This window comes from Herpailurus yagouaroundi, unplaced genomic scaffold, assembly GCF_014898765.1.
Source record: "Herpailurus yagouaroundi ecotype Mexico unplaced genomic scaffold, PumYag 140, whole genome shotgun sequence".
Taxonomy (NCBI): domain Eukaryota; kingdom Metazoa; phylum Chordata; class Mammalia; order Carnivora; family Felidae; genus Herpailurus; species Herpailurus yagouaroundi.
This window is the reverse complement of record NW_024412395.1, coordinates 6,070,946-6,088,413: the sequence shown is the minus strand read 5'-3', so window position 1 is coordinate 6,088,413 and position 17,468 is coordinate 6,070,946. Positions and strand designations below refer to the sequence as shown.

The 17,468-nt window shown below is 41.3% G+C and overlaps 1 protein-coding gene across 1 annotated transcript in view; it reads left to right on the top strand.

Annotated features, from left to right (window-relative positions):
• CNTNAP5 (contactin associated protein family member 5) overlaps nucleotides 1-17,468 on the top strand; it is a 777,640-nt gene that overhangs the window by 486,898 nt on the left and 273,274 nt on the right. The window contains exon 11 of the mRNA XM_040474651.1: nucleotides 8,370-8,476. Within this exon, the coding sequence (XP_040330585.1) occupies nucleotides 8,370-8,476 (107 nt within the window). The remainder of the gene's footprint in view (nucleotides 1-8,369; nucleotides 8,477-17,468) is intronic.

The following is a 17,468-nucleotide window of genomic DNA, read 5'->3' as shown; positions in this document are numbered from 1 at the left end:
AAAGGAGGATTTTTTCATGCAAGTTAGACTGTTTGTAAGGTCATTTTTCTTTCAAAGAGTGATGTTAAATTTCTTAAAATTATGAATTCAAAATCTTGCTTTTTTACGGTTTTCTTTTCAACTTTGTAAATTCAGCTTCTAAAACCGTATTCTTCTTGTAAGTCTAGCAAGTATTAGCACTCAGGTCTAAAGCCCTTTGAATAATGCTTAAGCCCATTTATGGACTTAGTGACCTAAATACCTTCAAATGTATTAAACTACATTTATAATATGATTTATTTGCTTTCCAAGTTGTTCAGGTTACTGCATTAATGCCACGAATATTTCTACAAGTTAAGCATCCAGAAAATGAACATTTAACTTTGGTGAACTTTATTTATCTTAGATGTTCTACTAAGGAAGATTTTTAAGGTCTAAGTTGGTCATCTTACACTTTTTTTTTTTTTAAATATATGTATTTTTTAATTTTTTTTCAACATTTTTTATTTATTTTTGGGACAGAGAGAGACAGAGCATGAACGGGGGAGGGGCACAGAGAGAGGGAGACACAGAATCGGAAACAGGCTCCAGGCTCCGAGCCATCAGCCCAGAGCCTGACGCGGGGCTCGAACTCACGGACCACGAGATCGTGACCTGGCTGAAGTCGGACGCTTAACCGACTGCGCCACCCAGGCGCCCCTCATCTTACACTTTTTAAATTGGTGTTTATAAGGCCAAATTAGGCCACATAGGCCAAATTTCTTTAAAATTACAAATGCAAATTCAAAGTTTTATTTCAGTCTTGCTACAAGATAAAAGACCCATCTCCGGCCAATTCAAAGATCCATTCTTGGCAGAGGCTTTTTTTAAGGGCCTTTTAAATATGTCCCTTGTTAGACTGAATTAAAAAAAAAATTAATTAATGATTATTAAACTCCTGGACTTGATGCAAGACTGTTTAAGTCAGGTTCCCTGTAAGGTTGACCATGGACTGACATTGGTCTTAATCCTATTAAAATCCATGATAAATATGCTTAAGCATATTTATCAAAGTCAATTATACTAATTTCTTCCCAGCAAGATGTAGATTATATTATACGAAAGTTTCTGGCTGAGATCGGGTTTGGGACCATTTTTCTCTTTCAGTACCTTATTCCTTCTTAACCCTCAAATATTAATACTAAGATTTTGTTCATCTTAAACTTTTGATACTAAATTCAGAAATTTCTGGCATTAAAATTTTTGTGCCCAAAGAAGACACTGACTCTGCTAAATGACGGAGATAGAAACATGAGCTTTGTTGATGTTAGTGAAACACCTTGAACCCTGGTTATGTGTGGGTTCTCAGTCAAGGGCTCCATGACATCCTGGTGGACCGGCCATGAAGTCTATAGCCCTGAATTCAAAGGCCAACTTTGGGTCCTGAGTACATTTTCTATTTTTCTTAATAATTTTAAGAATTCAACAATTTGGTAGTGAAAAGAGATTGAAAACAAGATCAAAACCTCTTTTCCTCTTGCTTTATCCCTGAATTTATAGAATTTATAGAATGAATTATATAGCATTGTACTAATTATATAATATGTCCTTTATTCTCTACCTCGGGTTTATTTCTTCTCATTTAACACAGTTTTCACTGTCATTAAGACCTCTTTAGCTACCGAAAATATCTTGAAAAAGTCTAACCTTGCAGCTCTAAGTTTGCTAATGAGTTTCTGGAATCAGTGGGCAACTACATGAAGCCTCCCTCCCTTCCGCTCTTGGCAGAAGTGATGTCCTAATGCATGCTGAGAGTTTGCTTGTAAGGAGCTGGATCATCGTCCATTGGAGAGAAGGTGCACAGTGTTTGAGAATACAGGCTTCAGTGACAGGTAGCGTGGCTCACGTTTCTGGTTCTGTCACTTCATAGTTAGACAAGTTATTTACTCTCATCTTGTCCTACTTTCCTCATTTATGAAACAGGGGAAATAACAGCATTAAAGCAACATCTCAGATATGACTGTGTGCACATCTCCAAGTTTCATTTTAAGCTTGGTAAGAGGAAGTGGGTAAGAGGAAAGCTTTCAAGAAAGCAAATCTAAATTGCCTCTTGGTGGCCGTATTTTGTAGGACATTAGCCATGAAAATGATGTTTGGTTAAACATCATTAGGATAGTCACAAAGCTGGTTAAAGGTCATTGCATTTTGGAATATCTGGTTAAAGGTGACAGTAATCAATGTGAGCTAGATGGGTAAATTGCATTTCCTAAACAGCCTTTTTGTCTCATTAATATCTATCAGAAATTGCACACAGCTTATCAGCAATGCTAGATGTTTCCTCTCAGGAGCTCTTAAGTTGCATCATTCAAAAGTGTTCTGCTTCAGATCAATTTGGAGCCAGTTATCCCTGTAAGTACCTGGGAGATAAAATTGTTGCGACCCAACAATACAGCCCAGTAGTCACAAGTAATCAAAAGGGATTACATCATTTCTGTGCATCCATAAAGACCACTAAAGAGGATCCATTCATGGTGTGCCTCAACTTCACCACCTCTTCGCTGTGTTTTTCTCCCTTCTTTAAATTGCCCTTCATCTATAACTGTGCAGAAAGCTTTCTTTACTTGTATCACTATTTCTTTACCATTTAAAAAAAAAGTGAGGCTCTTGTGTCACCCCTCATCCCCACTCACCTCTTATTGTGCTTCTCAGTGTCAGGCAGGTAATAACAAACAAAAGAAGGCCAGATACACTGCAGCTAACTAAAGAGGCTTTGCTAAAAGTGGGCAGCTTCAGCTGACTGTTGCACTCCAGAAATGTCCATCCATCCATCCGACCATCCATTCATCCATTCATTCATACATGCATTCATCCAATCAATCAAAAATCATTTATTGAGCACCTACCGTTTACTACATTGATACTCAGTGAACAAGAGAGAACAACTCTATGGAGCTTACTTTCTTATGTGGAGAGATAGGCAACAAATCATAAACTGAGCGCATAAGCAGAGTATACAGTGGTTTAGAAGATACAGTAAAATGGTAGACAAAATAGGGTTGAGAGAAGGGATTGGGTATGTAGACAGAAGGGGGGTTTGCAATTTTAAATAGCATAAATGTGGGAGGCCTCTTCCATAAGGTATCATTTGAGCAGAGACATGGAGACAGTGAGGTGTGGGTTGTGTAGGCATCCAGGGAAGAACGTTCTAGACAGAGGGAATCTCAGTGAAAGACCCTGACAAAGGAGCATCCCTGGTATGCTTTAGGGACAATGAGGAGGTCAACTGGAAAGATGGAAAGCTGGCTTCTGTGGCTTGGTCAGATGTAGAAAAGGGAGAAGATTAGGGGTGAATTCAGAGAATTAATGGGCGTACAGATCAGCAGGGACTGGTAGGTCATTTGAAGGATGTTTCTTTTACCCTGAATACAGCAGGAAGCCATTGGAGAGTTTCACTACAACCTGCCTTAAGGGTTAAGAGGATATCACTTGCACTTGTGTTGGGAATTGACAAAAGTGGAAGCTGGGAGGTCAGTTCATTGAAGACTACAGTTGTTGAGGCGAGAAATGCTGGTGGCCCAGACCGCAGTGGTGGCAATAGAGGTGATGGGAAGTGGTCAGATGCAGGACAGATTCTGGAGGCAGAACCAGAGGGCTTGCTCCTACCTTGGACCTGGGCTGAGGGAAGGGATTCAAGACAGCTGTTACCTGATGGTGAAGGATATGGGTGGAAGGTGGGCTGGGGGAGAAGCAGGACATAAGAAATTTAGACGTGCAAGGTTTGACACATCTGTTAGACACCCAAGTGGAGCTGTGAAGCAGACAGCTGCATTTATGAGCACAGAGTATAAACTCAGAAGTCACTGGCATATACTTATGAGACTTGCAATGTCTATTGCTCAGTAATCTGGTATTTGTGTACGAAAAGCCAAAAATGGGTATTAAGTATACGAAACTTTTTAAATTATAAATGAATGGACAGACTACATTTTCCAGAACTATCTTGAACCCCACTGGTTCCCTAATGCTTTTCTCAAGCCTCATCTGCTCCAGCTGGAAACTTTTTCATGGTCTCAGTGAAAGCTAAGTTGGGGAAATAACCACTCCGAACATTCTTGACGAAAACTCCAGGCAGTCTTTTTGTTCTTCCTAATGCCAATGGAGAGAACTTGTGGTTAGCAGAAACTGTGCTGGCTAGGATGTTTGAAGCTGGGCTCTGGTTTACGTTCTCAGAAATGTCCATCTTTGGCCGTCTGACTGGCACAATCTCCCAACATCTTGACAAATTCTTTCCCTTCTTCGAAGCAGCTTCTTTGGCCTTTAAAGAGAAATGTTTTGGGGCGCCTGGGTGGCACAGTCAGTTAAGCGTCCGACTTCAGCCAGGTCACGATCTCGCGGTCCGTGAGTTCGAGCCCCGCGTCAGGCTCTGGGCTGATGGCTCAGAGCCTGGAGCCTGTTTCCGATTCTGTGTCTCCCTCTCTCTCTGCACCCCCTGCCTCCCGTTCATGCTCTGTCTCTCTCTGTCCCCAAAATAAATAAAAGTTGAAAAAAATTTAATAAAATAAAGAGAAATGTTTTGTTCTCTCGTATATCCTTATGAACAACCTGCCACACCAGAAAACAACAGCAGTGAAGCAAGAACCATGCACTCCCACAGGCTGGGTGGTGGCCACTAGAGAGGTCCATGGACCGGTCTGGAGGACTTTTCTTCCCACTTCACCTCTGCGCTCACTTGTCCACAGCCCCAACCAGCAATGATCTTTCTCTTTCAGAACAAGTTTTGATTTGGGGGAAAATTACAAATTCTCACTTAAATCTCATTATAATTTTTGTCCATATTCTATTTTTTTCCCTCTCCTTCCATTTCTCACTCTCATCTGCCTTTCCTTCAACTCTTTCTGTCCTCACCCTTCAGCGCATGCATTCTCTGTTTTGATAAAGAAGCAAATAGCTTCCAGTGGGTCTTTCCCACTCTCTAAGTCCTTGCTGACACACATCCCTGCATTTGCTTGTTTGGGCTCCTGGACAGGACAAAGGCAAGTGTCACGCTCATGCTGACGGCTTTGTTAAACCAGTGTACACCAAGAGAAAGCACATCCATCCAAATCCAGTTGCCTATGAAGTATCATTAGAATTTGAGTAGATAGGAATTCAGAGTGATTATCTCCTAACAATTTGAATTGAGGGCTTTACATCTAAGATATTGATGGACGCTCACCCTTAGTGGGCCCTTCTCACTTTGGTAGCACCTCCACTGTTCTCTTTCTGGGTCATGCCTTCAGTGCTCAGTTTATGGCAAGTAGGGAGAAAAAGAAACAAAGCACAAGTTAAAATGAACAGATTAAAGAATGTGGAAATTATACTCATAAAACTGCCCTTGTTAAATAAGCAAATTGGGGTTATGCATCTTTTATTTTGAGTGTCAGCTTTACAGATGAGTTATTCTAATCATAGTATGCATTGAACCAAAATGAACCAAGCTACAAGCATCCATTCATTTTTTTTTTTTTCTCATTCTAGGAATATTAGGTTTTTTTTTCTTACCAAAGTACTCTTTTCCCTTTCAGAAATATATCATTTTTTAAAGTGACCATAAGCAATGAATTTCTATCCTACCCTTTCACTGGCAAATGGAGTTTATTAACACTGCAACATGAAGTCTGTGTGAAGCTTATTAAAGATGTGTTCAAAGTGCCCACATATTTCTTACCATTTTCCCCCAGGCCTCTCCTACTACATGCCAGACTGAATTTGGCAATCTTGAGTTTTAAAATATTTTAACGTATAGAATAGAGGGAAAACAAGGGTTTTCATTTGTTTTTGTACTCATAGAGTGCTGTTTTACAAAAGGTAAAAGTCTGTTAGTTGAAAGTCATGGAATCCCAGCTCAAGCCAGCCTGAATGGAATAGGGCTTTTTCTAGAATGATCTTGGGTTATCTCACAGCACCTGATACAGATTAAAACAGGCAGCCCTCAGAAGTTCAGGGGTGCAGCCAAATCTTGGAATAACCAAAACCAGCCACACAAGTACTGTCACAACTCTCGGTCTTTCTGCTGCATTCTGCACCCCAGTATTCTATCTCTGTCTCTCTCTCTCCCTGCCCACAAGCTTTCTTCCTGTGGATGAAAACATGGCCCCTGAGAACTTCTGAGTATTCTATAGTGGCAGACGTTAAAAGAGGCCGATGTGGACCTTCTTGGTACTGAAACCAAGAGAACTATAGGATTAAGTACCTCACCACCTGGCTCTGTTCTGCTTTCCATCTTTAAAGCAATTAACTATATGCTGGGGGAAGAAGGGGAGCACGTGTGTGTGTATGTGTGTGCGTGTTTGGCATTGGAACAAGGGGAGTGGAATGGAGTTGGATAGGGGCAAAGAGAGGTTGTGTAACAACTTGACAATTCCAGTGGGGAAAATGATGGAGAAAATGCCCTGCAGGAGCAGCGTGATCCAGAAGCAGGGAGGTGCTGGGATGTAAGAGAAGACAGCGGTAGGGTAGGTGGGCTTTCACAGGCTAGCCCCACAGACTCTCCATCAGGGTACACCCTGGGGCAGACATCTTTGCTTGGAATATGTGGATGTGGACACTGATGCCTCAAGTTTCTGTAACTCCCCACAACTCAAGGCTAGTGGGGGGCGGGGACTTTGGTCCATATCAGTGACAAGCCTGTTTCTTTCCCTTCGACCAAGACTAAGAGCTGGGAATGGGAATCAAGAGGAAGGATGTGATCTGGAGTAGGGAAGGGACCACTTGTTTTTGCTTATGTGTTGATTGCTTGGTTTCTGTGAACACGTTCCATAGAAAAATTACTGGTTCCTCTTTCCCCTCCCCCCTTCTGTTCTTTAAGCCACAGTTAGATACTATGGAGTTACCAATATGCTTTCCCCAGACATTAAGCCCTGTCAGCACAATTGTACGTTTGCTGTGCTGAGCGGAAAATTTCTAATAATACGTCTGAACATATGCAGGAATATTAGTTTCTGGGCTTTGAAACAATCATTGCTGGAGGGTTTTCTACCTATATAGGACACTTAGGATAAATCATCTTACTTTTGCTTGCCTCATATTCCCAGAGGCTACATAATGAACCCTTTTATTGTATTAGACCACTTCTGTAACTTCCTTACTCATACCCTCTCCCCCTTTAAATTCATGGTATTTTTTGTATTTCAAGATTATTTTCAAGAGTTCCCATATTTATCACTGCTTTTACTCTTAATTATATTCATTATTAATATTGAGCATTCACCAGGTTATTTCTGTCACAACCATTCCTGTGCTGTAGAGGTTTTAAGTTGTGTGTGTACGAAGTGAAGAGAATTAATTGCCCCAAGACATCATGCAGCAAATGCCTGAGCTGGGATTCGAACTCAGATATAAGTGACCCTAAAGCCCATGATCTCTGTCCAGAAGATATGAACCTTTGCCTTCACTCCCATTAATTCAAGTGGTGCTTGAAGTCTGTCCTTCCTATCATTTTTGTGATATAACGTGTTCATTTTACTTTGTTGTGGCCATGCTTAATATCTTGAATTTTCACTTACTCCAGTCTCAGTTTGTTATAATCCTTTTTGCTAAGCATTTGCAGTAGCTTTATGATAGCCCATTAATTTTATGTACTAAAAATTCCCTAAGAAGTTTTCTAATGTTGGACATCTACATTGATTCATCATGGCTGCCTTGTGAATGATGTTAATTAGCATGCATAGTCTTTATATTTTGAAATATATTCTTAAGATAGAGCCATTTAAGTATGATCGCTGGGTCAAATTATATGAATGCTTCAAAGAATTTTTAATGTGTGTGGTGAAAATGTTTTTCAGAATAGTCGTACTGTTTTCATCATAAGTAGTAAAGGCCTCGTTTTAAGGGTGGGTTGGCATTTTTTGAAATGATAAAGCTTCCTTGCATGTTAAATGAGCAGGTAACATCTTTTCAAATTTCATGTGTAGTTTAAAATAGATTCCTGGCCATCACCCAGAAGAGAATCATGAGGACAGTGACCTCAATTATCTGCCCCTTTTCCCTTCCCTTTAAAAATGCAAAACCTTTCCAAAATGCAAAATTGCAATCTTTGTAGATTTTGTTCGATGGTAAATGAAAAATCTTACAGATCCTGACCACTTCAAATTAACTTTAAGTCAATGGCAATTTGCCCCAATGTTGAAATGCTTCATGTAATTGCCTAAATCAGCTGTGAGCATTTCATCTCACAGTAGTGCTGGACAGACCTGCATCTTGCAGTTAAGCCAAAGAATTGTTTTGCTGTTACTCAAGTCTGACTTAGTATAGACATACAGAAGATCAGATTCTTCTATCAGTCCATGTAGTTGGGTATCAGACATTTTTGTGTTTTCCCTTCATGTCAACTGAGTTGGTTTATTTTGTTTGCTTTTGCTTTGTTTCCTTAGGTGTTTGCCAAACTACTGTGAACATGGAGGAGGCTGCTCCCAGTCCTGGACTAGCTTCTCCTGTAACTGCAGTAACACGGGTTACAGTGGCGCCACCTGCCATAACTGTGAGTGGTCCTGACTTACCCACAGAATGGGCACACCTCCAGGAGTGCCAGTGCTGACTTCAGGTTGCGCTCAACGTGGGGCAGGCTCTTTGGGTTCATTCATTCAACACGTGTTTCTTGGTGGCCATGTGGGATACATATAGGACTATAAGCCATATCCTCAGAGAGTTTGTGGCCTGCCAGGAACACAGATAGGAAAGGGAATAAGTGTTGGAGGCAGAGGAGAGACTATGTGCCCTAGGCTCACCAAGGGGAGATATTAGGTCAAGGGTGTTGTCTGGATGGGCTTGGTTAGGCTACTGTAATAAACAACTTCACCTGTCAGTGGCTTAAGTAACCAGTGGTTGTGTCATACCTGTGTTACATGCTTATGTCACATTGGCAGGGGCCCTCTTCCACTTTGTCCTCATTCTGGGATACTGGCGGTGCTCTGACACCCAGGAGGTTGCTGTGGCAGAGAGAAGAATGAGAAAGCATACACTGGCCGTTGAAAGTTTCCCCCTGGGAGTGGTAAACATCACGTCCAGTCACATTCTATTGGCCAAGGAAAGTCACAAGGGCGCACCTCAATTCAAAAGTTGCAGTCTTGCTGTGGGATCAGAGAGAACCAGCATCTAGATGATAACTTCCGATGATGGCATGTCGGTGTTAAGGAGGCTTCAAATAGAAGGCCTGAGTTGATCTTTGGTAAGAGTGTGGCAGAGAAAGAAAAGAAAAAGGAGACTGAATGTGTGAGTGGCTTGACGTGGCTGGAGAGTGCTGATAGTAAGAAGTAAGAGAGGAAGCAGGGTGAGTGAGGGAGGCTGGAGCACACAAGGAATAAGGGGTGATGAGTAAAAAAATAAATGACTAGCCGAGGCCCCGATTACTGTAATTTTATAGTCTCGTTGGGGTCACCAAACAAAAACACACGACAAAATAGAGGTTTGCCATTTACAGAATTGTGTGTCAAACTGTGTGAAGTGAGCTGTAAGGATAATTTAGAAAGACACAGTCTGAAGGTGCTGGCTATAGTTGTGGGAGATTTCATCGAAAATGTGAGCTGTGAAATTGACTTCGACGGTAGAGAGGTAGGAGGTGGAACTGTTAGAAAAATGTAAGAACCGAGCCAGGGGGCTGCTGAGGACTACGGTGAGGCCCAGCAGGGGTGGACCTCACCAGGGTTTCCTAAGTTCCTGCTGTTGCCAGGATGGCACCTAGAGATTCAGAAAGCAAATGGGAGATGCCGGCAGTGCTGAGATCAGACTCTGATGCAGCGGGCACTGTCGTCACTGTCAGCCCTGAAGACCTCTCAGCCATTCAACAGCCTTTCTGAGCCTTGCAGGGTAGCATTTACCAGTGATGCCCACAAAGATGTCTAGTCACATCAGAGACAACACAGCCCAAAGGTCATCACGGATGATGTTACTATTTTTTGGATGTCTGTGGAAATGAAAAATACCACCTGGCTAAAACCCCACCTGGCTTTATAATGAAGTATATTATTGGGGCACCTGGGTAGCTCAGTTGGTTGAGTGTCCGACTTCGACTCAAGTCATGATCCCAGGTTCATGGGATCAAACCCCACGTTAAGAGAGTAGAACGTGCTTGGCATTCTCTCTCTCTCTGTCTCTGTCTCTCTCCCTCTCCCCTTCTCTGTCTCTCTCCCCTGCTTGTGCACATGCTCCCTCTCTAAAGTAGAACTAAAAAGTATTTTTTTTATTTTAAAAATATAATGAAATATATTATTTAAAATTTTCTATTTAGAAATTTGGAACACAGTGAAGGGAACACTGGACTAAGAGAGATTAAATTTGGATTTTACCTAGCTCTTGTACTTGAATAAGCGTATCATTGTGTCACTCCAAAGCTGTTTCTTCACAGACTCTATACTAATGAAATCTTGTGGGCCCTTTTAAGGCTAAAATTACATGTTTTGTTTAAGATTCCTAGTAAATACCAACCTATGAGTATTGAGCCTAATTCCAGAGATATCATCCTTAAGTAGCCAAGAACAATGTTTACTTGCATAGACACCTTGCAAGACATGTATAGTACTGTCTGGATTCTAGATTGTCACATCAGTGCTCTTGTGAGATGCTCAGTGACCACCAGAAGAGCCATCAATGTAATAGTGAGAACCTTGAAGAAAATTTAAGTCAAAGATGCCCAAATTTTGGCAAAATCACATGACAACATTTCTATGAGTTTTTATAGCTTATTCCATTCACTTTCTCCTAATTTAACACTATGTTGAGGAGTTCATCTCTATGGATACTCTTTTCCTTTAATTTTCTCCATCCATCAGGCTAAAAATAGAATATTTCCAGCTTTTAAAAAAGTGTGAAGTTGAAAATCAATGGAAGTGAGGTGCTGATTTTTAATGGAACGCTATCCCAGCTGATGAGCAGGAGACTCAACACACAAAGCCTTAAAAATACCATTCTGTTTTTATAACACCTTCTATTCCCCTTGCTGTGAAATTGCTCAGTGCTCTATGATAGGTTGCCACACTGTTAGGCTCTTTCTTCCCTTCTGGGCACCCAGCCAGGAGAAATCAGGTCCTTGGATGGTTGTGAGGGCTGGCAAACACACCTGGTATGCCTGTGCAGTTCAAGAATTTGTCATCCTCTAACTGATTTCTTCCCCTTCCCCAGTTGGGTGAGGACCATTGTTTTGAGTCAGATTTGTAAATTGAGTGACCCAAGGCATGCTTTCCTGCCTGCAAAAAGCCTGTCCTTCCAAGCCCCCTGCACTGCCCCCCACATGGGGCATCAGAGATGAAAGTTGCCCAAATGCAGAAGACAATACATAGGTCCCTAGGCCCCTTGGCCCTCCACCACATAAGAAAACTACCAAAGGGGTTATAGGGCTTCTGATCTCTCAAAGCTCACAGGTAGCAGGCTCGGTGGTATTTGAGGACACCCTCAGATTGAAACAACCCAAGCAAGTTCACAGCCCCACTCCTGTGGAAATGGCAATGTCTTTGGTGTGTTGGGGCCTGTGTTCTTGAAGCAGTCATCCACACAACATTATATACAGTCTTCAGATTTGTAAGACAGTTCATATTACTCAAAACTGATAATTTCTTGAGTATTCTTAATCCTTTGTTTCTTCAAGCTCTTCAAGGTGTTTTAATTTTTCATTATGGTGCTTCTTAGTGAATGTAAACCAACAGGGCTGAGGACAGGTAGGGTTAACTTCTTTCTTCCAGCTTTTGTGGATAAGAGAGGAGTCTGGGTAAAGGGGAGGGTATTATGGACTCTAAGAAATAGCACAATGGGAACCCCAATGTGTTTAGGCAGAGCGGGTTGCTGGTAAAAGTAGATCTATCATCATTCCATTTCAATTTTCCTTCCACCTTACCCGATGACACATAAAGAAGTTGGGCATACAAGTTACATTTCTTTTCAAATACACTTTGTTCAAAACCACCTGTTGAAGAAGGAGGTGGTGAGCATGTGGGGAATTCCTGTCTCCAGATAGCGAAGATATGTGAGTCTCTCACTTATCCCATGAGCTGTCATTGAGCCCTATTGTGTCGTGTCTGTAAGTTGTTTTGGTTAGGAGCCGCCTTCTCTGCATTGTATTCTGTTCTCCAGAGGAATAACTGAAGGTATACCAATGTTTGCAATCCACACAACCCCTGGCAACCCAACCAATGAGCAGAGCCTTCAGACCACCAGAGATAGTCACCCGTGTTCTTGGTTTGATGCAACGTGCAGGTTTAGAAGGTTATGTAGTTAAAGCCAAACTTCTAAACAGGTACAGTATATCTTGGTCATGCTATCCTATGAGTGCAAGTTAATATTAAAAGGAAGAGGTTTGATTATGGGAGTTCAATGCATAATTAGTCTACCATGTAATGATAAAGTCATATGGTATTACTATCTCCATTTTATAGAGCATCACATGGCAACCCAGAAAAGTTACATACCTTCCTCAAGATCACACAGCTAGTGGAGCTGGGACTTGAATGAATGGAATCTGGCTTCAGATGCCAGACACATTTTAAGCTCTGTGTTTTATTTCCTTTCTTAAACACATAAGACATTTGCAAACCTCTCTATGTGAACTTAATGGTGAGGCATCCATGACTTCCTTCATATCGCTTGAGACACACTGGGATATTGTGATACGTGATTGAAAATGTAGAAGACTGCGAGATGAAGATGTTTTTGCATTCTAGAATAATCGTGCAGTCATCATGGAAGAAAGTAGGATGAATTAGCACTTGAAAGACAGCAAAAATTAAAATGAATGTAAGAAATAGGAAAGCTTATGGAAACAGGCAAGAACCAAGACGTGATGGTAGGAATATCTATGCTATACTTTGGAACACTGCATATATTTCCCTGGCTCCAAAAAGGAAAGATAAATAGCTCCATTCATTCCCAAAGCCCAAATGATATTCCTATAAAGCAGTTTTCCCTAGGGGAAATCTGAGCTCATTCCCATTATAACCAAACCTTTTTATGTGCTATTGAAATATCTATAAATACCACTTTAATGATTACATAATAAATAGTCCATTTAATGACTTTTATTCAAATATTGTCATCTATTTTTTTTTGGGGGGGTGGAGAGGACCTGTGTTGTTTCCAAATATTTATTATTATAACCAACTGTAGTGAGCATGTGTGTGCTTAAGTAATTTTTAAATCCCTCATAGTCTATTGTTTCCTTAGGATGTCTTAGTAGTGGTATTACTGAGTCAAAGACCATGAATAGTCTCAAGGATCTTGATTCATATTTTCAGCTTGTTTTCCTAAAGTCTGGCTACAGTTTGTACTCTGATTATTATTTTCTGATACCTTGTTTTGCCTTCTCTGCCAGAATTGTTTGCTGCAACTTAAAAAAAAAAAAAAAAAAAACCTCTTCCACTTGCATTTTTACTAAAACATTTGAATATTGAAATGGAAATTATTATTGACCTTCATGGTGAGTTCCAGATAAAGAAAACGGTTGATGTATTTATTTATTTTTATTTTTTTAGATGACTTATACAATAAGAATAAGACTGTCTCTCTCTGTAGAATTCTACTTTGTCATGCAACAAGTACCTTTTGAAAGCCCATCTGGTGTCAGTAACTATGCATGTGATTCCTTTCACGTTGAGTGGACTCAATAAGTGACACAAGTACTTACTTATCATCTTCTCTATGTCTCCTATTGAGTGGAATGCCCTTGATCTTCTCACTATGTCTGATGACATTCACATGGTCCCTTTCCAGGGTCTCTTTACCATTTCCCAGCCTTGGCTAATCTCTTTTTGCAGTCCTTCCTGACACCTTCACAGTGCCTTTTAGCTCACTTTGCAGCTGGGCAAGAGGATGTCAGCTTTCTTCCTCTCCCAAGCCTGATATAGTGCTTCTCCCATTGGGCAGTCAATAGCTGGGTATTGATTGGGAGCATGTCAAGTTGTCTGGCTATCGGACTCTACACTAGTCATCACAGAGGGATAACGCTTCTGGCTGTTTTAAGAGTAGGTAAATGGTCTGTAACTGCATGGCATTTCGTGGTTGGAGCGACAGGTTAGAGAGGGTGGGGGATTCTGGTAATAAGAGGCTTATTTAAAGGCATCGCTTATAGCTCTTAGCTCAGAGCAGCTCATATCCTAATATTATTCTGTGGGTTTCTTATCAAGATCTAAAGCAAATTCATCTTCATGCGTAACCCCAGTGCCTTCTGCAGATGTTCCCAGCTACAACTAGACACCTAAAGGAGAAGAAGAAATAAATGAATAATAGTAATAAATTGTGGAATCCACGCCCTGCTTCATTTTATGGCACTAACCACAGTCTTTTGTGTCATCATTATTTTTATTTATGTTAACTCCCCTAGTGAGACTGAAAACTCCTTTGGAGAAGGGACCATGTCTTGTTTATATTTGTACTAAACACAGCCAAGGAACTGGTGGCATAAAGGGCACACCGTGTAATTGGCAAGATGGAAACTTAAGTGAGAATGGGTCATTCGGTGTGCCATTAGATGGGGACTCCATAAGGACAAGGTGGTATCTGAGTCTTTTCTGTCTCCAGCCACTGATTTCCACCTGACACACAGTAGAAATCTGCCGTTTGCTGTGTACACAAATACATGAGGTATGAGCATGACGTAGTGGTAAGTTACTGGGGCACAGGCATGGTCACTTTCTGTGCGGAGGTGATAAAGTTTTCTCAGTAATTGACCTTTGAGCCCTGAAGCCTTAATAGGGCTCAGAGGATGAGAAGGAAGAAGAGCAAGGGGAAGGAACAATGAGCAACATGTAAAAAGTCAGAGAGACGTGAGGGTCATGCAGCAAAGAGAGGTCTATCCGGTGCCCAGCATGGCTAGAATCTGAAGTGTAATGGGGAAGTTGGATTGGAAGGCAATGCAGCCAGAGTAAAGGAAGGGGGCTACTTTCAGAAGGAGCTTGCTTCTCTGTTGAGCATTGAGGAGCCAGCCGTGGTTTGTTGGTTTCGCTTTAATTCTCAGAAATGACTTGCTAATATTTATTTTGTTGTTGTTTGTATTTTGCTTGTTGGAGTTTCTTTTTTTAAAGGGAATTATAACTCTGATGGTTTTGCAGAGCATGCACTGAAGTTGTAAGACGCAGATATGGGCACAAGGAAGAGATACTGGATGCTCTTTACAATTGTGTGGACAGCAAATAATGAGAGTCGGGGCGAGCTAGGAAGAAGGGACCTGACTTGAAAGGCATATCTAAAATTTGATCAAACAGACTTGAAGACAAATCGAATACAGCAGAGAGAAGGATGACTGTTAGCTTTTTAGCTTGGAAGACTTCATGAATGAAGAATATAGTGACTAAGTTCTCAGGTCTGTCTGGGCCTGACAGCCTCCTGTCAAATCCAGGCCCTACAACTTACAAGCTCTATCACCTAGGGCAATTTATATGAGCTCTGTGTGCTTTGACTTCCTTATTGGTGATATGGGACTAATAATAGTGGCCCCCTAATGGAAATATCATGAGGCTTAAGTAAAATAATCCCCCCTAAAGTATTTAACCTAGCATCTGGCAAATGCAAAGTGCCTGTTTCATGTTAGTTGCTATTTCAACAGGTAGAAGAGGAGATTTAGTGGATGCTGTTATCAGTTCAGTTTGGGGAGCAGTGTCAGTCTGGAGAGGTGCTCACCGTGCTGAAGTAGCTGGAAATCCCCGAGTGAGGCCTGGGAAGAAAATCAGAATCATGAGGGGTCTAGTTGCTGAAGGCTTTTGAGTAGCTGAAGTTGCCCAGGTGTGGTAGGCCAAGGATGAAACCTACAAAGTAAATCATGTTAAAGGACTCAAGAAGGGCTACAGTGAGTCACAAGTGTGAAGGAATGGTGAGGAAAGAAGAAGGAAGACTAAGAGGAAGTGGTAACTTAAAACACAGAATTGATTATAAACGGACACGTCTGAGTGATGTCCCCCATCATAGGGTGTGGTGATAGTTGAATGACCGGATGAGTGTTTAAAAAAAAGAAGTTGCGGTTGGGGCACCTGGGGTGGCTCAGTCAGTTGAGCGTCTGACTCTTGATTTCACTTCAGGTCATGATCCCAGGGTTGTGGGATCGAGCCCTGTGTCGGTCTCTGCACTGAGCATGGAGCCTGTTTGAGATTCTCTCTTTCTTCCCCTGCCCTGCTCATACTATCGCTCTAAAAACAAAACAAAACCAAATAATAACAATAATAAATGCAATAAAAAAGTTGTAGAAAAGTACAATAAGGGAAGGAAAGAAACCATTTTTCCATAGGGAATCTATGACTATAGAAGTATTGGAAAGTATTGGAATTTGCTGTGAATTGATGACTGTCACAGGTGTTATCAGGATCCAGGGTTCAGAACCGCTACCTGCCACTAAGATTTGACTCTCCTTCAGCAGCAAAGGCCATTATCTTTGTATTCATCAGTAAAGAAGTAAGAGAAGGCACTGCTTTCTGCAGGGGCATTGCGTCTCTGTGAAAAGAGAGATTGGAGCAGGTTGAGCTGGAGGGAAAGTTCTCAAAGAATGGATGGGGAATGTACCCTAGGGCCAGACTTGGATAGGCAGGGAAGTCTTAAGAGAGTGTTTTTCCAAAGTGAGAACCAAAGGAAGGATTCTATATAAGGAGGAGCACCAAGAATGTTTGAGTTTCTCCCAAGTTACTAGCCTAGGGGTGAGGGAATGGACATTTGTTTGGTTTCAGCTTCTTTTCAGTGCCATGGATTTATTGGGGGGCTAATCTATGTCATCTCACTCTCTGAGCCCCCTTTGGTTCTTAGCTCTGACCTTGTTAGATGGTGGCAATTCTTCAAACCACTGGGTGTTCACACATGCATATTTCTTGACCAGAAAGTCTTCTTAACACTTTTTTTGCCCAAGTCTTGCCAGAAGCCTACCAGGACCTTTCCTAGATGTTGTTCCACTTCGCTCCTTTGGTACCCATTCACATAGAATTTATTGCACTATACGAACATGCAAAGTTTGGTTCTTGTTTACCTTTCCACACTGCTACTATTCTGTGCATCCCTCTTTGTATCATATCTGGCACATATGGGTGCACAGCAGAGGATCAATGGACATGAACATCTCTTTTATGGCCAAATGCTTAAAGCCACAGAGCTAGAGGAAGTGGGATTTGAACCCAGTTCTAGCTGGCTGAAAGCACTTCCTCTTCACATTACAACATCTCTAAGTGGAAGAAAGAGCACTCTTAAATATTTTATAGAACATGGCAGGATTTAATAACAAAACTGATACAAAGACTTCTTATTAGAAAGGAGGAGGAATCAAGGTTGCATAGTCACCTCAGATCAATTTTCTTCCTTTTGAACACATCTCAACGATTTAAGACTTTCCCACAGTCATTTCCTACATGTTAATTTGTTCTGTTTGTTCTTTCCTTCCTCTTTTCCCCATCTCTCCCTTCTTCTCCCCTTCCCGTCATTAATTGAGGCTAAGTAAAGCCAACTTCAAATACTTAGGTTGGATTGACAATGTGCAAGAAATGTAATCACCAGTTTTGGCTTTGTTCCAAATCCTTAGA